Below are 25,040 nucleotides of genomic sequence, written 5' to 3' on the forward strand. Positions count from 1 at the left end.
CTGTTGGGCTCTTGGCAGGGTTCATGAGTGAACCTAAGACGGTGCATTGGCAGGCTGCTCAGAGGATTCTTCGGTATCTGAGGGGGACGTCTGATTTGGGGATTCATTACCCCGCAGGGACAGATGGGTCAGATCTTGTACTTGCAGGTTGGAGCGACTCGGATTGGGCCGGTGACGTGGACCACAGGCGGTCTACAACAGGTTACTGCTTTACTTTGGGTGCCGGTGTTATTTCATGGAGTAGCAAGAAGCAGCCCACGGTAGCCCTTTCGTCTACTGAGGCGGAGTATCGGGCCGCGTCTTCCACCACATGCGAGGTTGTGTGACTTCGGCGATTGTTGGAGGAGCTTGGGTGCTCCCAGACTTGTCCTACATTGCTGCAATGTGACAATGAGAGTTGCATTGCCTTGGCGAGGAACCCTGTTTTTCATGCCCGGACGAAGCACATTGAGATTCAGTACCATTTCATCCGAGAAAAGCTTCTGGATGAGACCATTACTGTGGAGTATTGCAAGACGGAGGATAATCTTGCGGATTTGTTTACGAAGGCGCTTCCTCAGGCTCTCCTTCGGCAACATTCCAGATCCCTCAGGCTTCTGCCCTGTCCAGGCTCTGAGAGGGGGTGTTAGAGATCATAGCCTGTTTGGTGGGCAGGCAGGCCTGCACAGTCGGACCAGCAGGCTGCTGCACAGTCGGACTGTGCAGTCGGACTGCCATGTGGCAGTCCGACTGCCTGCAGCCGACTTACTTCAGGCTGCGCCCTATTTCTGGCGCCCCATTCCAGGCAGTTTTTCGGCTATTTATTGCCGACGTTTTCAGCAGTCTGGCCATTCGTCTCTGTCGCAGATTACAGACCGGTGCCGTGCAGATTTCTGTCTCTGTTCACAGATTTCAGACAGCAGACAGTGCAGACTGCAGCAGACTTCGAGGTGGACAGCAGGTCGCATCGTCGAGGTGGAGACACGCAGTCCAGCGCACTGCGCCCGTGTATATCTTTGTATTCAGCATTCTTTATACAGCAGATCTTCATTGTACACTGTCTCTTTCTCTCCCTTCTCTCTCTGCGTTCTCTCTCTCTCAGTCCTACGCTTCCGCACCGCTGCACTCTGACAATTATTCCCTTTTAGTTGTTTTGTTCCAGTGACTTGCCAGTTGTGCCTAGGGTGTCACTATCATGAAAGGGGGAATTTTTTTTAAATAGCACAATGCATCTACATAGCTTGAGCATATCATACTATCCAAAGTAACAGTAAAACCAAGGTTGTATATTTATGTTTTTCTGTGGAATATGCATTTAATAGCTACTATTCTAAATATATTAAACTAGAGCAAATTTTGTGATTTCAAGTGTGAGTTACCCATGTAAATGAGAATTAACATCATGGCTATGCTTTGCATGACACAGGATTTTAATTGCACAAAAATTCCATCTTAATTTGACAGTGGAGAGTTACTATGGAAGATCTAATGCTCAAAGTGTTTCATTGGAAGGTGTAAGGTGTCAGGAGTAATATAGTACATTCTGTTTTGTTTCCAGGTGGATGTGTTGGATCACAAGGTGGTCCCTGAGAAAATAGAGAACTATGATATTTGTGTCGTTCGCATGATGCACATTGACTCAAGTGTCATTGCCCGTGCAAAGCGACTTAAACTCTTCGTGCAGTTTGGTGTAGGGCTTGAAGGTAATTATTGTCTGTGACAACCGGATATGCTTTTCTTTGTGCGGAACTTTTTAAGGTTCGTGGTTCTTAGTCTTCAAAAATTTTTGAAATGTAGGAGTGGACATACAATCAGCAACAGAAGCTGGTATCAAAGTTGCAAGAATACCTGGTGATGCTAGTGGGAATGCATTATCCTGTGCAGAGCATGCTATTTATCTCATTCTAGCTCTTCTTAGAGATCAGGTTCTCTGCTAAGATTCAGATTTTTTGAAGTTGATCAAAAGTATCACTGTTGGAATAGAATTATTAAGTTCTGCCTAGCAATATACTTTATTGTTGCATGCAGAAAGGCATGGAGTGCTCAGTACAAAGAGAGCAAGCTGGCACACCTGCTGGACAAACTCTGTTTGGGAAAACTGTAATAATTTCTAACTTTCTCTTACTAGAATGAGCAGAGTAACATTATGGTGCTCCCTTATATGGGATTCTCTTCAGTGCTTCATGAGAGTCTCATTGCTTAGCAATCCTGCATGCGATACAAAGTTTGAATCATGCTTGTTCTTGTTTTCATTCTCCTTGATTATATTTTTGCAAACTTTTGTATGTTTATGTTGATTGCCTAAGTATTACACAAGTTAACTTAATTGTGGCTGTTTCCAGTCCAACACAGTTGCTGGCAACCAAACACCGTCTGCTTGACAGATTTGGTGTGCCAACAGGGTTAGTCAAAACTCACAGCAAGGTCAGCTAATTGAGGTGAACTGTTGTGGGGCAAACAAAAAGTGGCTACAAAAAAGCAAAATGCCGGTCAGGAAGCTGGAAGACAGAAGAATGTAGCAGTTTCAGCTTGACGAGTTCCCATGAAACGGATGATACTATTCAAGCAATTGAATGCATGAATGAGCTGAATGCAGTGGACTGCATGTTTACAATTATGTGGGCGCCAAGCAAGGAGGTGAAAGTTGGGAGAGCTTAAATGGCTCAGTGCTCCACTTGTAGCGCAAAACTGTCCAACAGAGCAGGAATATTCAAAGTGGGCCAAGACTGAATAACATGAAGAAAAACAAATCATGGAGAGGGCTTTTATGTCCCATCTGACCTTGTGATGGATCATGGGCCTCATAAGTGGGAGCTAATGTATGTCCATAAGGCCAGAATGAACTCAAGCTACAAGTCTCCAATTACCTTTTAGAAAAATCCACTAGCAGGCTATTCTTTCTTGGGTAACTGCCTGAAGTGTTGACAACTCCTCCTCAATAATGAAATGAGGTAAGATAAAATTATTGATTTAGGGGGTGATAATTCTTTCTGTTATGTCCCCATATTGAAGCTGTGGAATTTGCAATATGAGGGGTTGTAGCATTGTTTTTCAAGAGGCCATTGTTGTAAATAGTGGTACTTTTCGCAAATCTCCAACCTCATCATTTCAACTTCTGCGCTTCCCTTGTTTGCCTTGGGTCAAGTGCAAAAAAGCCTCAGCCATTTCACTTGTTTCACCCTTATCTATTCTCTCCCCTCTCCTCTCCTATTTGGGGCAGTTGGGGCCACCTTGAACATCCTTGCATTTCTTCCTCTTGAATGTTTGGGAGGGGGACTGGTCTCATTCACTATGTGCTGCTCAGTTGTGGTTGGCCTATAGGTTTGGCGGGTCTCCAAATCTCCCTTATTGAACAAAAACAAATGGTGGTAGTGAAAAAATCAACCATTCTAATGTTGGACACTAAACAGAATAGAACGCTTGTCTAATTGGGTGTAGGAGACAGATAGTGTGCTTTCTTCCATGCGGTAAGATTCTTCATGGTCAAAAGAGTCTTGCCAATGATGTGAAGCATCTCAAGTTTCATGTGAAATAATGTGGTCTCCAAGTTTTGAACAGCTTGTATGCCACTATTTTAGCTGATGTGGAGTCACAATGTTTGGATTTCTTGAAGCAGGCCACCCATGATAAATTAGGAGATGTGTAGAAGGCTGGTCAGCTTGACCACTTTGTTGAAAAACCCAAAGAGAAGGGCAAGTCCATGAGTCATTATTAGTAGACTCTTCCAAGGAACTTAGGAAGCATTTGCTTGTGATGGGACATAATGATTGCAAGAGGAGAACATGTGTTTCAAGTGTAAGAAAAAGGATCACAAGCTTCATAAGTATCCTCAGCAAAGGCTATAAGACACTAGTTGGATGTATGGGTTAATGATAGTGATGATTTCTCGGGACAGATTCAAATAGTGACCGAGACAATGATAGTTCTAAATCCTTGGGTTCAAAATTGTGGTTGTGTTGTCACTATGGTTTGAGTTGGGGATTGAGAGTTGGCACAATTTGAGAGGAGCGATCGAGTACCTCAATCAATGATGTGTCTTCTTTGCATAGGCACCAAGGGAGTGCAATTAAGGACAATACAAAGAATAAATGTCTGAAATGTCTAAAACCAAACGTTAAACATCATCACTATCAGTGATCAAGAGAAGAAACCGCCCCCTCTCAAACTGGAGGGAGAAGCAAGAGGGAAGCACTCTCTCCTCGTCAATCTGAAGAAGTAGAGGAGGGTGGACTGCTTTGGTCAAAATGTATGTAAAATTGTCACTTGAAGGCACAAACTCTAGGTGAATAGTGTCTAGCTCAACTTGCTCTCTGGTGAAGTGGAAGTGGACTCTCACATGCTGCGTCGAAGGTGTGATGATCGGGTTGCCCGCAAGGGCAATGACACTCTGGTTGTCGCATTAGACAATTATAGGAGAAACATAGGGGAACTGAAGTGCAGTCAGCAAGCTCTTCATATAGATGGCCTCAATGGTACCATCAAAGAGAGCCCTATACTTAGTTTTCGCCATGAAAGCAACCATCGTATCCTACTTATACCTTGACCAAGATATGGGAGTTGTGTCTAAGGAAAAGAGGTAATTGCCATGGGAACGTCGGGTGTCAGGATCTCTTACCCCGGTTAGAATCGGGGTAACCTTGCAAGCATAAATCAAGTCCATAAGTCAGTTGATATTGAAAAGTACACTACAAATATCTTAACACACGAAGACAAGCAATCCAATGTGACATCCTAGGTGTTGAAATATACTGACTAAGTACACTAACTGAGTATGCTAAATCTGGCCTAGTATGAATTAACCAAATAAGCTTCCCTACAACAGATCGATAAGTGTGAGCATAAAAAGAATAGCCCACAAAAATCAAGAGATCAGCTCGAGGAGTGAGATTTCCTATCCTGTCAGGCGCATGGGTGTATGCACGACTCCTAAAGACTCCGACGTGGTAAATGACAGATCTCTCGCCAAAGAATGCCTCGTAGGCAGTCCCTTGAGGGATCGCCACGATTGGGTATCGGTTGAGGATGTACACAGCGGTGTTAACAGTCTCAACCCATAGACGATTGGGAAGCTCTGCTGCGAACAACATAGAGCGTGCCATATTCAAAACTGTCTGGCTCCTATGCTCTATGACTCCATTCTAGGAAGGGGAGTTGGTAGAGGTGAACTGGTGAGAAATGCCATGCTCTTGTAGAAACTTAGAAAACTCGTGGGAGATAAACTCGCCACCGCTATTACTCCTTATGATACCTATACGACGTTTAGTTTGATTCTGAATCAGCAACACCCAAGCACTGAAATAGGTGGAAGCATGCATCAGACTTGTGCTTGAGAAAGTACACCCAGATGTATCGAGAGAAATCATCAACTATAAAAAATAAGTAAACGCGCCATTAAGGTGGTAGTGGGCGTCGGGCCACAAAGATCAATGTGCATCAATCTCAATGGATCCTTAGCTCGATGAGTGGATTGTTGTGGGAAGGGGGTATGATGCTGTTTACCTAGCTGACATGCTTTACAAACCTCTCAAGATAGCTTCAGGCGGGGAATGCCATCAACCATCTGGCAACCCAACAACTCTTAAAGAGAGTTGTATCCAAGATGTCCTAAGTGGTAATGCGAGAGATGCTGAATGCTCGAAGGCTCTTGTACAGTGGCTAAAGCCTGGCAGCGGTGGAACTCTGAGTTCTCAGCTGTCGGCACGATAAGAGAGTGCGTTAGGTGATAGAGGCCATTAGGCTGTGCCTTGATAAGTTCATTCCAAGCTGGGGGGGACATGATAAACATTGTCAAACATAGCACGATCCTGGCCCTCATTAGTGGCAAAACTGATGCGACCACAAGCCTAGATCTTGATCGAGGAGTTGTTCTTTAACTCTCCCCAGCTATAGGATGTTTGGTGAGAAAAATGTCATCTATAGGAGTCATGTGATATGTAGCTCCACTGTCCACAATCCAAGTAGGAGTACGAGTGCTTGGCTGTGACAAGTGGGCCTTTGCGACCGTCTTCTTGGAAGACAACTCATAGATATGGACGATACTCACATCTGATATCTCTAAAGAGACTATGTGGGCCTCTACAGACCAATTAGACAAGCTCTCTGGCGCTGAGAATGTTGTCGATTGTGATGGTTGACTGGTGGCAGTGTGAGATTGAGCTTTCCACGGCTCCTAAGATTGGTTGCCACCACCCTGCTTCCCTTGTTGGGGGTTACCCTGTTGGTGTGTGGGGGTTTGAGACTTGGATTTTAGTTGTTTGCCTCTTGCTTTTGATTGACTCTCGTCGTCTAAATGGCTAGCCTTTTGACGATGTTGACAATATCTATTCTTCTTAGGTACATACTGCCACCCTGGTTTAAGAGAGGATTGCCTATTCCCTTGGGTCTCACTAGATGAGGTTTGAGTAGAATTTTGAGGCTTCTTACCCTTTCCTTGCTGGCTCTTTGGAGAAGTGGCAACAAAGGCCCCCACTAGAGGAGATGCCCCATGAAACTAATCGAACAACCTAGCATAATGCAAGAGCTGACACTCAAATTTATAGAACTTGGGCACAGTGGGTTGTGAGTTGACTTGCTACACAAAGTTAAAGTATTTCCTTGGCAGCTTGTTTAGGAACATCATGACTTGGTCATTAAGGGACTTAGGAGCCCCCATTGTAGAGAACTCAACAAGGAGTCACTGATACTTAGACAACTTGACCTTAAGGCCATACTCATTAATGGTGAAAATGTGAAGCTCATGGTCAGGATTAATGCAATGAGTCCTATTGTGAGCCGCATAGCGGTTAGTCAAGTGTGCCCAACGCTTTAATGCTAAGTTGAAATGCTGAAGCTAAGAATGAAACTCAGGTAGTATGCCTTGCATTAGCTCAACTATAGCTGAGTCATTATGAGCCTTTCATGAGCGCAGGACCTCGTATGGAACAAGTGTGGGATCGGGTTGGGGTTCCAACCCTTGCACCCCATAGGTTTTGGGAGTCTTAGACATGCCTCATCAAATTAGACCAAGTGGTGTAGTTAGACCCATTGAAATGAGTTTTGTCATTGAATGAGTTCTTGGCAGATGGGGAGCTAGAACCATGAGGTGTCAGTGGAGGTGGATAAATGTGATGTGGTGGTGGATAAGATGGTGGAGGATAAGGAGGGGGATAAGAAGTAGGGTAGGCAGAAATAGGTTGCTGATGTCCAATGAGTGCTGATAGCTACGGAGGCAGTGGAACAAAAGTGTTTCCATAAGATGCCAAAGGTGGAGGTGGAGGCACTGCGACATGGTAGCCTTGTCTAAGAGTTGGTGGGGGCACAACAGAATGACCAAGTGGTCCACTAGGTAAAGCCATAGAGGCTGTTGGGATGTAAAGGTCCTTTATTCACCTTCGTGTGTTGTACACATGTATTATTATGTTGTACATGTGAATGCACCTTTACGGGCCCTAAGTATAAATACATTTTATTCTTTGTGTACCAACACATTGTTGGTACACCCAAAATCAGCTCGTACTCTCTCCGTCACTCTCACTCTCACTCTCACTCATTTGCACACTTCCCCTGCTGCAAATCTTCCGCTAGCCGCGCACTCAACAACTGGTATCAGAGCATTACGATCCAAGCAGCTAGTTGTGACAGGCAGCTGCAATAATGTCTCCTACAGGTGTGTCAGATTGGCGGGTCGGTCGAGGCTGGTCAACTCGACAACTAGTAGACTACACAAAGGGGACTAGACGGACTGCTCGACAATTCAGGCGACTGACAAGTGATAGGCGCAAGTGACAGGCGCACAAAGGTGGATGAGACGGGACTTGCTCGTGACCAGGCAGCCAACTACATGGCTGACGGCTGATGGGAGCACGCGGAAGGTAAACGGCGCTTGAGCTCCAGGTCAGCGCGAGGCTGATTGCTCACGACGGGTGACAGGTGCCGGCAGGGTCTCACGTCACGCGACGAACTGATGGGGCTGGACAGGCAGGTCAACCACCTCCCTCCCACCCCTCTCTTTTTTTATAAATCAGAAAAATTTTCAATCCTTCTTATTTCTTGCTCTTCCAGGTGTTCATGAGTGAAAGCATAGAACACAAATCTGTGCAAATCTGCTCCTGGAAATTTGGGGCTTTTCCTAGATTTTATGCTGTTTATGCTTGACAGTGACATTTGTGTCAGAAATTGCAGACATTGTGCATGTTGACCTTAGTTAATTTGGGGATTTTGCCAAATCTGTTGAAATTTTGCTCATTCGAGAAAATTTCTTGACATTGGACCTGGAAAAATTGGGGATTTTGCCAAATCTGATGAAATTTTGCTGAGTTGGGTCAGATTGGCTGACATTTATGCACTGTTATACCTGGAAATTTGGGATTTTGTGCAGATTTTGGTAATTTTCTGCAGTATTTGCCCGTGTGGTGGCTGGTTTATGTAAAAACAGCAGAGGTTTATTGCTGGTTGGGCAAGAACAGCAGTGTATTTGCTGGTTTAGCTTGTGCTCTTGCAGTTTAGTGCATTTACACTTGTGTTTGTGATAAAATGGCTGCAACTTCTTCCACCATGGTAGTCCAAAGTTTCTCCACAGATGCCAGATCTAGTAGGGGCAAGTTGGGAGGCCCACTCCTACTTGTTTCTTGATATTCTTGGCTATGGAGTCTGGAGTGGTGTGTCTGTGTTTAAAGTCATCTGAACCTTTTGTTGTTCTTGCTTCTTCAAATGAGCTCTCCGATCAAGTCCAAGGTTTCTCAAAGAAAACTTGGTTCTGATACCATGTGACGAGATGCTGTAGACACAAAAACACAATACTGATTATATGACAAAGCACAAATTGATAAAATAGAACACAGTTAGGGTTCGGGTACTCAGAGACAATGAACACAAATAATAATGAAATGAATGACTGCTGAATATACAATGCTCATGCGGCAAACACACTATGTAGAGAGTGAATACTGTACCACAAACTCTTATATCTTGAAGATTAGGATAGGAGTAATGAGTTGGAGAGTGTGTCATACTTTGAACAGATTGCGAAATGCAACAAGGCAGCTTCTGGATGTGGAACACCAGCAAATGGAGCCAAGGAAGGCTAGATTTGATGCAGACGGCAGTGCAGGAGAGAGAAACATTAAAAACGCAGGTGAGGAGACAAGTAGCAGCAATTAGCAGGCTGAAATCAGCTCTGAAGAGTGTGTGGTAGGTTGGAAACTTGCGCCAGACTGTTGTAGACAGCAATGGCCAGCTTGGGCTGCGATGTCCTCTGCATCCGGGGTGTGAGGAGCGAGTTGAAAGACCTGAAATCTACAAAAACGAGATTAGGGAGAGTGGTGGACTGCATGCCTATTTCTAGAAAGATTGGGGCACCCAAATTAGGGTTTTGCATGTGGGACACAATAACTGTCTAGGATCTCGTTTCTTTTTAAAATAAAAGGTTTTCTTCATTAATTAAGCATGTTTTGGGGTTGTTTAAGTCAAGCCAATGCATTTTTAGCTCAACAACCATGTCCCGCTTTTCAGAATTCTTTTCTCTCCCTTGTCTTTTGTGTCTTCCTCTCTGCTTGACTCGCGATCAACTCCTGCCTCCCTTCCAACTCCTGTGACATCTACTCTAGCTCGTGTTCGTCTCTATAGCTTGCTTCTCCTTAGTCACTTGCTTCTTGTCTTCGGCTTCTTCATCTTCATCTTCATCTTCTTCTTTCTCACTTGCCTCCTCCTCCTCCTCCTCCTCCTCATCATCTAACATCATTTGACATCATGTGACCATCATCATCATCTTTTTCTTGCTCCCTGCAGCTTGGGCTCTTTTCATCGGGCACCCGCAATCAACAAAATTGAGCAGCTAGCAACCAACTGCTATGCTTGACACCCATCACCCATGCTTGCTTGTGTATTCCGCCAGCACCTTGTGTTGCATGGCACTCGTCGGGCCGGAGAGGGAGAGGCAGACGTTGCGACACATGATTATGGTGGAACGAGGTAAATGCCGTGAACGCCCATCAGACGGAGATGGATCATGCTCTTGGTCATGCAAGCTGTGTTCATGCTGGCGTATGAGTGACGCAAATAAAGTAAGGGTTCATTTATTGCACGAGAGCCAAGATTGGAGGTGCACCGGAGAGGGAGAGGTAGACGCTGTGACACATGGTCATGGTGGGACGAGGTAAATGCTGTGAATGCCCATCAAGCGGAGATGGATCAGGCTCTTGGTCATGCAAGCTGTGTTCATACTGGCGTATGAGTGACGTAAATAAAGTAAGGGTTCATTTATTGCACGAGCCAAGATTGGAGGTGCAATTTTGTTCCAATGTCATGCTAGAGAAGAGAAGGGAGCTTCTAGATCTTGTGGTTGGACAAGAGGCTCTATTTGCATCGAGGCGTGCACGAGTGGCGGTTGATCCAGCTACATTGTGTCGGTAGCAGCAGTAGGCTGATAGGCCTAGAGCTTTATCTACAACAGCAAGTGTGGCATTCACACCACATGGAGTCTATATCTTTGTCCTCGACCATTAGATGCCAGACTACTCTCGAGGGAAGTTGGGACCCAATAAAAAAAGAGGAGACAGATTTAACAGTGGCTCGTTTTTTCTGCCACCACCATTTTGCCTTTCATATAGCCAAGTTTTGACAAATTGACATTGCTCGCATTTTTTCCCCCTTAAATAATATAATTTTAAACTTATAACTTGGTTATAACTTATAAACTTATAAAAACTTATAACTTGAATTAAATTCTAAAATCATGTCATCATGATAATTATTGTGTTTATTATTTTATGTCCCTAGATCAGAGTACTTTAGAGCCATGTTGAAGAAGGCCAGAGAGTATGGGCCTAACTATATGCCCTTCTCTTTTTAGACTTTACACACTATCTTGCTAAGGAAAAGCATGTTGTGGAGCAAGTTGTAACAAACATAAAGAGAGATTAGGAGAAAAATGGTGTCACACTTATCGCTGATGGGTGGAGTGACACGAGAAAGAGATTGATCCATGGCATTGTACCTTATTCTCAAGGGGAGATGTGTTTTATGTTATTCCATGATGCATCAAGGACTAGGAAGTCCATAGGTCAGCTTGCAGCAGAGTGGATCTCTACCATTGAGATTATTGGGCCACATTTGGTGGTTGGTTTTGTGGCTGATGGTGATAGGGTATCAACGTTTCACTATTGAATGTGAGTCGTATGCCCACACATCAATTGGAGGGCGCGCTTTGTCTGCACTTTACGTGGATGATCTCATTTTGACAGGTGGCCATGCCTAGAAGGTCAAGTAGACAAAGGAGGCACTACATGAGATGTTCAAGATGATGAATATGGGACTTGTCTACTTCTTTCTAGGTCATGAGATTTGGTAGACCTTGAGGGGGATTTTTATCCCTCAGTAGGTACACGCAGGAGCTTTTGACCACCTTTGAGATGGAGGGGTGTCGGTCTATTTCTACTCCCATGGATCCGAATTGGAAGGCTATGGCCAATGCTGATTCACCGGGGGCAGATGCTACCCGCGTTATAGGCAGTTGATTGGGTCATTGATATGGCTCTTAAACACTGAGATTGATTTGTGTTTTGTTGTTGGTTTGCTTGCAGGGTTCATGAGTGAACCCAAGCTAGTTCATTGGCATGCTGTTATGAGGATTTTGCGGTTCTTGAGGGAGACCTTAGACCTAGGTATTTATTATCTAGCAAGCACAATAGATACAACCTTTGTTCTACGTGGCTAGATAGATTTAGATTGGGGGGTTGGAGACATTGACCACAAGAGGTTAACAACAAGCTATTGCTTTACTTTGGGTGTTGGTGTTATCTCTTGGAGTAGTAAGAAGCAGCCCACAATTGCCCTATCATTTACAGAGGCGGAGTATAGAGCAGTGTCTTCTACCACATGTGAGACAGTTTGGCTTTGAAGGTTGCTAGGAGAGCTTGGTTGCCTAGAGACAGTTCTTACTATACTCCAGTGCGATAATGAGAGTTGCATTGCTTTGGCACAAAATCCTGTGTTCCATGCTAGGGCGAAGCACATTGAGATACAATACCATTTCATTTGGGAGAAGATCTTGGATGAGACTATTGATGTGGCGTATTGTAAGATAGAGGATAATGTGGTAGATTTGTTTAGAAAGGCTCTTCCTCAGGCTATTCTTCAACAATACTTCAGATTCCTAGGCCACATGTTTTGTCCAGGATCTGAGAGAGGGTGTTAGAGATTTGGCCATCCCCAAGATGGGCATAGATAGTGTACATGCATTTTGGGAAGATTCATGCATTTCTGGATTAGATTGGACGGTATGGAGTAGTTGCTAGCAGTTTGCGCAAGAGTTAGGGCAGGTTGGACTATGCAAGGCAGGGTAGGCAGGTCATAGTTGCACAAAACACAATCCAGGCTGAAAATATAGCATACTACCTCGAAGTGGCGTTTTGAACCGTTTTCTTGGACAAGGTTGTGACATGCGATTAGTACCATCCGATACAAGTATGGTTCTAATCAGACTAATAAATCTTGGGATGAAAAAATTGTACATATAAAGTTAATGCCTATACTTATTGTTGGGGCTCAAAATAATATACTTTAAATATTTAGAGACTTTATACCAAGAGTCTACATATTAAGAGCTTGAGGATAGAGAGGATGGTTGATGGAGAGCTTGAAAGTGGGGGTAGGGTGGATATAGAGCGAAGGAGACCTTGGGGAGTGGGTTTAGAGAGTTTGAGGAGAGAGAGTTTGAGAATAGAGAGCTTGAAAGTTGAGCTTTTGAAAGTTGAATTTGAAATTAGAGAGGGAAAGAGAGGGAGAGAATATATTGCTAGAAGGGGCAGGGGAGAGAGAGAGAGATTGGGGGTATGTTCAATTGTGTTGTGGAGAGGAAGCCTAAACAACACCTACAATTGACCCCAAAAGTAACCCCAAATGGTCACAAGCAAACACGTTGAAATAGTCGGACAACTTCCATCGGATGCCATCAAACGTGATCGGATGTGTTGTACCAGATAGGACGGATGGAACGAGTTGACCCGTCCATGGATGTGGATACCTAGGGTTTCGGAATTGCCGTTTTGGGAATGTTTTTGAAACTCGAAACATGTATCTAAAACAATCGCCTTTTTTTTGCGGTGGATGGGTGAAAAAAGGTTTTTGTTTGGGGGCAGAGGCCTTGAACTTTATCCACCTATGCTCAATTCTTGGCTGATTGGGAATGTGTTTTAGTTCTCAGCTTTCAATTCTAGCCTTCCGATTACACTATTAATTGCATGTGTTTGCGTGCCTATTTCTCTTCAGTAAATCCATCTACAGAGAATGAGAGCAGTCACACAAATATTTGTGTTTTGAAAATTGAGTCTTTTAAGTTTTAACATTTTGTTGCTTGAGTCTTAACTTGTAAGTGGTGAGTCAATAATAAATATTTTATGTTCTTCAATTATGTAGTGATCATGTTTGATATAAGTCGTAACATGTTCAACATCAAACTTCATGAATTTAATCATGTGACATGAAGGCTTGAAGTTTTGTGTTAAATTTGGGTAGATATTGCTGTAGGCATTGATAAATTTAGATACCTATGTATTTCTCTTAGGGTAAAATCTGAAACTCCTTCCCCTGTTTCCAAAACTGACTGAAACTCCGAAACTCTAGTTTTTGCTATTTCCATTTCTCCTGTTTCCAAACCCCCCCTGTACTATGAAACATAGCTACTAGCTACAAGGTGATTACCACTGGAGATGGTTTGTGGTCCCTGGCTAGCTGGAACAGGTGGTAATTAGCTGCAATCTGAAAGGGTGGCAGCTGTACATCAAAACACAGGTGTAGATGAAGTCCGTGTTGGGTTTCAGTCCCCCAACAGCTTCGAGATGATGTCTGGATGATGAGCGACTACTGCCAAAAGGGTATCTCAATTGGAATAGGCTAGAAGCACAGTACAGGAACTAAGATGTCCTCCATGCGGGGTGTAGACAGCAGTAGAAAGTCTGGGTGTTTGCTTATGGAACACAGAAACTTTGTAGCATTTTGAGTTTTGGAGTTGTTTAAAATGTGCTAATTAAGGTTTAACTGAAATGCATCTTTTTTTGGAGCTTAACATCCACTTTGAGGCCCAAAATTCGATCCTAGGAGATTCTAAGCATAGCTCTCCCCAGATTACTTTGAGACATCCCACACCAAGCAGCTAGGCATTGTTCTAGGGATGCACGATGGCTGCCCAATAACCTACCAAGAGTACAGAGGTCATGCAACTATTGTTTAAAGACTTGTTGATGTAGCTCTTTGGTCTTCCTGGCTCTGTGAGCCAAGATCAGTTGTGGCCAGGGGATCAGGCAAGAGGCATCATGCAACTATATTTTAAAGACTTGTTGATGTAGCTCTTTGGTCTTCCTGGCTCTGTGAGCCAAGATCAGTTGCGGCCAGGGGATCAGGCAAGAGGCATCATTGTACCTCCACATCACCATGGAGCTAAGACGGGGTTGGAAACATGAGTGTATGTGTTATCTCCATTCATATGCCTTTCACGGAGTACATGACCATCATAATTTGAAGCATTACATGTAGATCACGTTGTTCGGGTCTTGGCAATGTACAGATAAGACCTTAGGTGACATCTACCCAGAGGAGTTAAAAGTTTTCATCCGCTGTGAAATGGTCAATCAACTACTTCATATAACAGGTTTTGATATTGTGTACGAAGAATTTACAGTTGCTTACTGATAGAATTGACAGGTTTTGATAATAGGGTTTGGCAATATTGGAAAGGAACTTGCACTACGTTTGAAACCTTTTGGAGTGCGCCTTCTTGCAACCAAGCGGTCATGGAAGCAAGTATCTCCATCTGTTTGTGGTATCCGCATTCTCTTCCTTACCTTTTTGTTTAGTCTGTGCCTGTTATTCCAATTAAAATGCCCAATGCTTATGGTAAGAAAAATTATATTTGAAGATCTGGTGGATGAAAAGGGAAGCCATGAATATGTTTTGGAGTATGCAAGTCAAGCAGATATTATTGTAACATGCTGCTCTCTTACTCCTGAAACTGTAAGTCTGTTCTAATCTCTACTATGGCCAGCAACTTTACCAAGAGTTAATTCAATACTTGTACTTTAAATTAGGGCTTGTTATGTGCCTTTTGGGGTTTGTTTGCAGGAAGGGATGATAAATGGCAAATTCTTGGCAGCTGTTAAAAAGGTGAATGTTATAATGTTTGGATCTAAATTTTGAAGACATGTTTAAGCTCTCGCTATTCCAAGTCAGAAACAATATGCATGCATTTTATTGGCTACTTTCACCTGGTATCCTATATGAATTGTTAAGGGTTTTGGAATTGTGGCTTCCCATTGGACTTGATTATGTAAGCTGTCTGAGAGTGAGCTTACCACATTGTCAAGAAAGGGAACATCTTGAAATTTAAAATGAATCTTTTTTGAAGGGTACATTACTTGTTAACATTGCTCGAGGAGGTTTGCTAGACTATGGAGCAGTCAAGGCTTCACTGGAGTCAAATCATTTGGGAGGATTGGGCACCGATGTTGCGTGGTTTGAGCCCTTCAATCCAAAGGACCCTTTGCTGCAGCATCCCAAAGTTATAATGACACCCCATGTTGCGGGTGTAACTGATTTTGCATACAGAAATATGGCCAACGTAAGTTTTTAATTGCCAGTTCCTTTTCACAATTGGAAGTAAAAGTCAAGGTCTACTTTTGTTCAAAACTCTGCTGATATACTGTTGGCTTGATAGCAGATAATAACCAAGACTGCTCTTGATATACAAGCGGGTGCAGAGATTTCCTCAATAAAAGGAATAGAATGTGTCAACTAGGATAGCAGTTAATTAAATAACTCATGGTCTGAGGGCTGAGGGCCTTCTGAAGTCCTTATGTCGAATTATAATGTTTTTCCATCCTTTTCAGCATCAGTTGCTGTAACAAGGTTGTTGAGTGAAGGTATTGATACCCAAACTATAAGATAGGCTATGGAGAACTTGGTCAAAGCTTAATTCTTCTGATATGCAAGCTATATGATAGCCATGTGTGGAGAACCTTGTGATGGCTTTCATGTGCGGACTTGTGATGGCTTACTTCTGATAGCTGGCCACTCTCTGACATTCATAGAGGCTGGCCAATCTCAGCATTTCATTTGTTGCTACATGCTAAAATAATGCTCAAGGCCCACAATAATATAACTTGAAATGAGCATTGATGTCTGCTTCATTAGACCAGAATGTTAAATGCTCAACTTCACTCCATGTGCATTGTCTCATAGCTATTGTTTCAAAAGCCAATTCCTCTTGCTTATAATAGATTGAGGGTGCTTTGCGTAATGTGTTATCTTTTGAAATTCAGATTAGTCTTGTGGAGCTTGCTTTCCTTGTTAGCTTCAGGACATGTAATGTCAAAGGAGTAGATGATACTCTCCTTGAATGTTCACTTGAATGCAAAATAGAGAAGGCTATCTTTCAGGAATGATCAAAATATATCCACTCTCCTTGAATGTTCATGGGGACCCAAATGAGGATCAATGCTTATGTAGAAGCTATTGCAGGTGCATTTGTGGAGAGTCTAGTTGTTTGGAGGATTCCTATGGTACATACTTAAAAGGGGTGGGTATAGTGTGCTATCCCTTAACATGTTGCATGCACAAATAGGTGGAAAAAGACAATCAAGGCCATTAGTCAGATTGGATGAGTGGGAGGGTCTGTCCTATGAGGCTTGTGCACAAGAGAGCTTGCTAGAGAGAGTTGTTGTATAGGTGCAGATGTAACATTTGAAGGGAACTCTAGAAAAAATGGATGCACTATCTCATACGATGGATGAACTGATGTGAGGAGTGTATATATATTGTCCTCATGCAAAACGAATAATGTCGTTTGCTATTAATGCATTAGCAATAGGGACATTGATTAGATGTGAATACATCTAATTAAAGCTTTTGTTTTGGAGATTGGTATGGAAAATGTAGTATAGGTAGTCATTGTCAATGAAAGTAATTGTGTGCACTCATGGAGAATCTTTAAAATATTGTATGTGTAGATCAGATCTTCAAGGGCAATCAATGAGGCCTAAAATGCATTGTCGCCTAAAGTGCATTGCCACATACAAGGAAAAATAATGAGAAGGAATGTATATATATTGTGTCCTCATGCAAAACCAATAATGTTGTTTACTATTAATGCATTAGCAATAGGGACATTGATTAGATGTGAATATATCTAATTAGAGCTTTCCTTTTGGAGATTGGTATGGAAAATGTAGTATAGGTAGTCATTGACAATGAAAGTAATTGTGTGCACTCATGGAGGATCTTCAAAAGATTGTATGTGTAGATGAGATCTTCAAGGGCAATTAATGTGGTCTAAAGTGCATTGCTGCCTAAAGTGCATTGCCATATGCAAGGAAAATAGTGATTTAGGTCTTTTGAAGCCATCAACAATCACTTGTTTTGCTTTCATATTCATATTTATGGAGGCTTGTGTGGGTTTGCTAAGGCTTCATGAGAATGGTTGTTTCGAGAGAGTGGGTTGCATGGGCTAAGGGGCATTAGTCAAAAGCTTTGGTATTCGTCAAAAGAAAAAAAAATCATGGATGATATTGATTGGGACAATGTACATGCATTAGATGAATCTCACTTCTATGTATGTAGAGTTGAGGATCATTGATATTGAGGTAGTACTTTAGGCCTTTTGTACGAGTGTATGGACAAGATAGAAGAGGCATTGGGCTAAAATTTCTACTTCTCGATTTGTAAGATTATAGTTAATTCTCTTTTATATATTGTCCTCCATCATATATTATATAAATATCCAACATGAGCAATTATACTCAAGGGTTAACTTTTATAAATACAATAGGTTGTAGAAGGTCCATGAAGTGTATAGATGGGATTGCTTTCACAAACCAATCCGTATTGTTGTATATTGCTTGCATCCCTTATGGTGTAGTGAAAAAATGAAGATTTAACTTTTACAAATATTGTAGCACCTCTCCCACCTTCGTTCAGAAGCACATGATGCTTATAATAACGAGTCACAAAAACCTAATTGGCTTGAAGGGGGTAGTGGGAGAAGATAATAAAGAAAATCTCCAGGAAGTGAAGATAGCAAGCGGTGGCACATGTGCGAGTTGTAGTTGGCTCCATGTATATCACATTTTATTGTGTCTTCAAATAATGGCTTATAAAAGATTTTTGTCTTTTGTGATAGTCTTCTCAGAGCTATAATCTCTTTGTGGCAACACCTATTCAATACTTAATCACTTTGTGCTACATTGCCCTAGAGAAAATCAAATAAGTCAATGCTGATTAGTCTTAAAAACATTGTTGCTCATGGAATTTCTTTTCACATTAGAGTTGGAAATTGAATATAATTGGGAATGGACAAAGCTTTGAGAGATTGGAGGCAATAATTTATATTATTGAATAATTCAAGTTTTTTAAAACTCAAAGGTTTAAGTTACAATTGCTATGAAGAGGTAATATTTTTAAAAGCTCACATTAACTTGTTTTCTCATTTTGTTATTTTGGCGTTGGATTGGAGCTCCATTTTGTGATTTTAAAACACATTTCTCTTTTCATCTTCAATGAAACCTATGCTTGGAAAATAGTGTAAGAATGTAAGGTGTCCTTTTTGTGCTGCTTAGTTGTGTCACTTTAAAAAGAGCATTACAATATCTTTTATCCCCCAATGGGATAGAGGGACCAATAGAGTGCTAGATGGTTACTTTTCACATTTGGTGCTCCATAGCCACCATTTGTCTCTTTCTAATAGTCAGCTCCTTGCATTTTTCCTTCTAGGAACTACAAGTTTCTTCTTGTTGAAGTAATTTTAATGGAATTTGTAAATCATCAATAACATCCTTGAGATTTTGTAAATGCTATTTGTGTCCGAAACACAAAGGATGATCATGGACAATGGATAGAAGCAACATTCAACAAAGATTCATGGGTCTGTGCGACCAAGAGTAGTAGACACTCATTGAGTAAGACATTGTGATGTATTAAAGAATCATTGGAAATGTACATTACTTTTTTTAAAGGAGGTAATAGATGGTGGTCTTGTAGTAGTATAACATGTATGCATTGCAAATGATTTGAAGCTTGTCCCTCTTGATATGTGTTATGTATTCCTCTCTAATTGGAAGCCTTTTTTGTAATGCTTTACATTCATGAATTTCATCTCTCTCTCTTTCTCTCTCTCTCTCTCTCTCTATATATATATATATATATATATATATATATATATATATATATATATATATATATATATATATATATATATGTATGTATGTATGTATGTATGTATGTATGTATGTATTTTTTTCTTACATATATTTTTTCATTAAATTTAATAAGGAAACAACCCTTGAGAAACATAACTAGAATGTATGAAGCTTTGCATGTTGATGTGGCGAGACCTTGATGATTGTGAAGTTTGTAAATCCTTTCCAACTCTTTTTTAAAAATCCAAGTACAATATGTGGTACCTATATCTATAAATCTATACGATGGTCTTGAACCTCTTCCTTGCTTATCATTTGACTCCGTTGAATAGCCCATCCTTGATTAATGGTCAATGCAGTTGTTAACAAAAAGATATTGAATGACATTCATAGCTCCATGAAGTTATTCAAAGCTTTAGATCTGCGTGTCTTTCTTTGGTTTGTACCAATTCATGTTTTCATGTATGTTTTCAAAGCTACTAATCTGCATAGTTATCCTATTATGTTTATTTGCAAAGATATAAGTACAGAGTTCTTTACATTCACTTTTGGAGAAGGTTGGGATAAGGTGGATGATGTGTATAGAGGTGATGTACTTATATAGGATGCCTAACAATAGAATTGCACTTCGTTACTTGATTGCATATTCTTCACTATATATGCCCTTTCATTATCAATGATGGATGAAGAAAGAAGGCAATTGGAAAGCTTAATGAAGATGGAGATCCAATCTTTGTTCTTGAAGTTCATATATCAAATGGGTTGGTAGACTTGGTGAATAAGTATTTGACCTTATTATATGCCCATGAACATCTAACTGTAATGGAAAATGTAGGTATTGATGGTTTTAAACTTTTGAATTGGATGCAAAAAGTATTTTTTCTCAGTGAGGAGAAGAATAGAGAAAACTGTCATGGTAACTAAAACTTTACATGGAGTTGAGATTTATGTATAATTTGATAATAGCAGTGAAATTGAGCAATAATACATTATGTCTCTATGACACTATTTTTTTATTGTTTTGTAGATTTTTTTAGTTTATAATTTTCTTATGAATAATTATTGTGAAGGTCATGTATGAATATACTCTTATCTTGGACCCTATATATAAGTCCATGTGTCTTCCATTCTCACATTTTACACTTTGCCTTTTGTCTCTCTCTAACCTCTTTGATGTTTTAGCTCTTATCTCTTTCTTATCTACGAGCATGGAGGATTCTTTGTTTAGTAGATTCATGGATTTTCTAGGAACAATTGAGTTTTGTGGTAAAAAAGACCTCTTTAGGATTGTTAATCGTGAGACCTCATGTTATGATATAATTCTTTCAAAAGACCTAATGATTACATGGATCACTACCATTGGGAATATGTGGTAGCATTCAAGGGAACCAAGGAGGATTGGATACCCTATAATCTCTGAAAGACATAAATAAAAAAAAATCATTTCAAAAATAGATTTTTTAGTTTGTACATAATTTATGGCTTTTGTTTTACAAGAAACTTACCAAGGTGGAAGTTGAGGCACTTGGATATGCCCAGCTTAGTTGATAATGCCGCTCATTGATTGTTGCTTCCATTCTCCTTCTCAATGAGTAGGATGATTCCCTTGCTCTTCAAATCAAATTAGAGAGTCAAGTTGGTGGCATTCTTAAAGATGTTCCAGACTCTAAGCCATAGAAGTGTAACAAAGCATGTGAAGAGAAGGCAACTAAGAGAGGTCTACCCATCGTCCTTGCCCTCCTAAAGGGCTCATCTGCGATGGTCATCAATATTGATGAGGGAGAGGGAGTTCCCAAGGGTCCTCCCATTAGATTATTGTGCTAGGAGTCTAGTCTATTGTTTGAGAGGATGTGGACGAGAGCATGGGTATAAATTATAGAGCCTCTAGCTTTCTTGCAATATTTGCTAGTCTTGCAGAGTTTGAGTTTCTCCACAATGTGGAGAAGATGTTTGGTGTAAGGGAGAACAAGACACTCTTCATACTTCCAACATCATACAAGTTTCCTTAAATACCTTGCTAACCTTAACAACTCTCAATCTCAAAGAACTTAAAGGTGCCATCAATATGCTAGTGGATGCAATCCAAACCATGGAACAACAAGCCATAGTTAGAGCTAAAATTGAGGCTAGCCATGTTAGGGTGGATACCATGAGATACCTAATCACTTCATCTGAGATAGCCTCCCCCCCCCTTCCCCTTCCCCCTTCCCCTTCCCCCACCACACACACACACACACACAAAGCCACAATTGATCATTCTAAATCTAATGTGGCCAACCAAAATAGATTGATATTGAAGTTGATGAAGTCCAATAGGTAATTTTCAGAATCTTATATGTTTTTTCTTCTTTGATTTAGTGAAAAAACAATAAGGATTTCTTTTATTTTAGGTTGTACTAGATATAGATAATTTTAATAGTCGATGAGGGGCTTTTGGAAGGGGTGGTAGCTTGGCTTGCTACATTGGGAATATCCTCCTTCAAAATATTGTTGTCGTACCTTAACCACTTGTGCACAATAATTCACAATTCTTAAAGAACTCTCCAAGGTGCTCGCCATGAAGTGGGAACAAGAGCAATCTTGATGAGGACGAGACATTGATCGAGAAGGAGGAGACTCTATTCAGCGAGACGAAGAGACATCATTCCATTCAACCCAAGGAAGGGTATACATAGAAGGTCTCTCATCCTCTTCTACTCTAATATGAGAAGAGAAGACATTGAAGAACTTTATCCTATTCTATCAATCCGGTTAGAAGCAACAATTGGAGTTGCAAGCATGGGAGTCACTAACGGAGTCACGGGTGCGGATAACAACCCTTTACCAATTTTGATACTGTAGGTTTTCTTTTTCTAAAAATTTATATACGAATTCAATAGAAATAAGATTGGTCTCTTAAGAAATATTGCGATCTTAGAGTATTCACTTGGTAAATTATTAGAGCATCTTATAGGCTAGAAATTGTTGGGGAAACTACGAAATTCTAGAACTCAAAAGAAATCATGAGGAATTTTTCAAGACAGATTTATTAAGAACAAACCCCGAAGAAATTAGTCAAGAATATAGTTTAATTTAGAAGCTTTGATAGAAGATTTTAAGACCGGAAATATCTTTAAGTTAAAGAAGCTTACTTAAGGCCAAGAAACTTGGTTACAAGAATAAACCTTAAATTGGGAAGTTAGAGACTCCAAAATCTAGATACCCTTACTTAAATTCCAAGGAGAATAGTTCATTATGTGAAATTCAAGTATCAATTGCTACTAGATTAATTATCACTTGAAAGTTGCATGATTGATTGAAGTCATAACTGCTTGAAGTCATCAATCTTGTTTGTGATTTTCTAGATTAGACCCTGATTGAATTAAGTATTGGAACACATATAAATTGAGGAACCCTATACCTCCCCCCAAGGATAGGTGCTGAATCCCCATACCAAGAGGGGATGTTTTTACTGCCATGGAAGCATGGACCGACTCCGATGGTGAGAGGTCTCCTAGCAGGGATCATATTAAGTAGGAGGTGGTTAAGGTACCATGGGGGCTCTGGCTAGGAAATCCTTTACACACCTAGGAACTACTTGGTCCCCTATTTGACCTAAGTTCTACTAGGGATACCTAAAAATGCTAGCTACAGGTGGATTTGATCTTGGTGACGTGCAGATGTGTCGGATGAGGCAACACGTGAAATTGCAATTTTTCTCATGTATGGGTGGGAGAACACACATTATGGAACATAATCAATGAATTTGTTTTATTCTGATTATATGTCTGTGAGTAAATTACGTAAACGAACAACTATGCATAAAAGGATTCTTTTTAATTAATGAAGCTGTTTTTTTCTGTTTCACGTAATGTGGTAGGTAACTAGATAACTAAGAACTTCCATATAGGGAAGTAAGGATGGATTTCCGACAAAATCCAATCCTATGGCAGGGTGGTCTTAGTTAGCCAAGAGCTTTTCCCAAAAACGAATGCCAAGAAGAAACTCTAGGAAGGGCCGATTGACTAACTTACCTAGGGTTTGGTCTCAAAACCCAAACTGTAAATTATCTTAGGGGAAAGGTACGACAGCTGTGCTAGAGCACTATGAGGGATTTCATAAATCCTTAGTCTGCTACTGGAAAAAAGCCTTGTACTCCATGAACCAAGGGTAATGGTAGTCGCTCCTTCTGGACAAGAAGCCCCTTGAAGGACACTCCGAATGTGAGCTAGTTGTTGATAGGTGATTGTTAGGTAAATTAGGAACCTTCAAGTCGGTCCTCTGTGGGTAACGGCAGGACGCTTCCCCAACGGGGTAGATACTAGCCAGACAAAATCTGATCATTCCGGTTAGAGTACAAATATCGACGGCTGGAAGGTAAACTTTGGGCAACTATTAAAACGTGATCCGTCACATCATCGAGGGTGGGTCCATTACAAGACAATAGGAAATCTATATTGTATATGACAAAGTTGCAAGTAGTATTAACCAGTAGCACATTCAAAAGATGCACTGCAATGTGGAGTTTTATACACCCAACCACCCTAGAGCTATATTCATGTACATGAAGAATCTCAATTGCAATCACAAATTCTCCCTCAATTTTACTCACGTTCTTGTTCTTATTCACAATCTCAATTAGATTTTAGAGAAAACAATGATGGCATGTCTCCATCACGTGTTTTGAATAGCTTCACACGCTTGGAAAGAAGCTTTTTCTAAAGGATATATTTTCCAAGAAAAGAATGGATCTAATCCTCTAAAAATAGCACACCCATGTGAAGCCTACCAAAAATAACAAAAGAATTGTGAAAGCAACATGATAATGCATTTTTCATTTATTAAATGGAATATTTTTCATTTTCAAAGGCTCATATTTTCAAAACAATGAGGGATTTGGCCAAACCAATGACTAGACAAAATTTTCTCCTCAATATTCAAACTCCATGAGAGAACCTTTGATGAAATTTTGCTTAGTTTAACTGTAATTAAGCTTAAAGAAAAAACATGTTCATGTGTTAGAAAATTTTGACTAAAAGTATGTTGGCACAAAAATTCGTGCACACTCTCAAAATGAACTAAAAATCACTTATAAACATTATTTACATGTGTTGAAAAAAGATTTAGCATGGCTTTATTTGGGTATATCATTTGCATACACAATGAAACCTTCCTCCAAGGGGAAAGCATCTATGGAGAAAATTGAGTTATTACATTCCATAAGTCTATACACATGACCCCCCCCCCCCCCCCCCCCAAAATGTAACTTGTACTTCAAGTTGTATATAGCCCATCTTTATACTTAACTCCTTACTCTTCATCTCTAGGGTTCTAAAGTTGCTCCCTCCATAAAAAGACATCTACTAATAAAATTATATGATGTTGCTCATTTCTTGGGAAAACATTCATATCCTCGTTGTTAAGTAAAGGGTGGAAAATCCAAAATTTCTCATAAGATGAAGATCCTACTTCTACCTCTAGGCAAGGTCACCAATCGATGGAAGAAAAGACCATGCTAGATAAATATAAAGGGAAGAGGCCTTATGAAGACAATTCAAAAGTACACCTTGATTGATGAGGACTACATGCCCATTGATAATGAACAAGAGGGTGACGACTCAAAGACTAGAGATTAGGAGGGTGGAGATCAATGGAGTGGAGATGAGGAGGGTGAACAAGGTGACAATGACACATATCATGACCATAATTCTAGGAGCAAGAAAACCCAGAATGATATAGAGAAAAGATACCAAAGGGCACAGCATGGGCATGGTAAAGGGCCCATGACACTCTATCAAAGCATCCATATCTCTGCAACAGCTTCTTCCTCTTCCCCCACTAGAGTAGGTCCCACAAACAATGCACCTCCTTAGCCACATGCACTTGACTTGTTAGTGTAGAAGCAACACAATCTCAATAAGC

General features: G+C 40.8%; 1 protein-coding gene across 2 annotated transcripts in view; it reads left to right on the forward strand.

The window, feature by feature from the left end:
* The window catches only part of LOC148021798 (D-isomer specific 2-hydroxyacid dehydrogenase family protein), a 59,311-nt gene extending 43,164 nt beyond the window's left edge, over positions 1-16,147 (forward strand). The window contains exons 3-10 of one of the 2 annotated variants that reach the window (XM_087697313.1): positions 1,538-1,682; positions 1,777-1,904; positions 2,008-2,079; positions 14,656-14,773; positions 14,870-14,964; positions 15,073-15,114; positions 15,356-15,568; positions 15,668-16,147. In XM_087697313.1, the coding sequence (XP_087553439.1) occupies positions 1,538-1,682; positions 1,777-1,904; positions 2,008-2,079; positions 14,656-14,773; positions 14,870-14,964; positions 15,073-15,114; positions 15,356-15,568; positions 15,668-15,745 (891 nt within the window). In that variant the 3' untranslated portion in view covers positions 15,746-16,147. Of the gene's footprint in view, positions 1-1,537; positions 1,683-1,776; positions 1,905-2,007; positions 2,080-14,655; positions 14,965-15,072; positions 15,115-15,355; positions 15,569-15,667 lie in introns of both variants that reach the window. The other variant, XM_087697312.1, reaches the window with a different exon arrangement.
* Positions 16,148-25,040: the final 8,893 nt, after the last annotated feature.

The sequence above is a fragment of the Lygodium microphyllum genome, chromosome 17 (assembly GCF_053477565.2).
Source record: "Lygodium microphyllum isolate KBCC chromosome 17, Lygodium_microphyllum_v1.1.10, whole genome shotgun sequence".
NCBI lineage: Eukaryota > Viridiplantae > Streptophyta > Polypodiopsida > Schizaeales > Lygodiaceae > Lygodium > Lygodium microphyllum.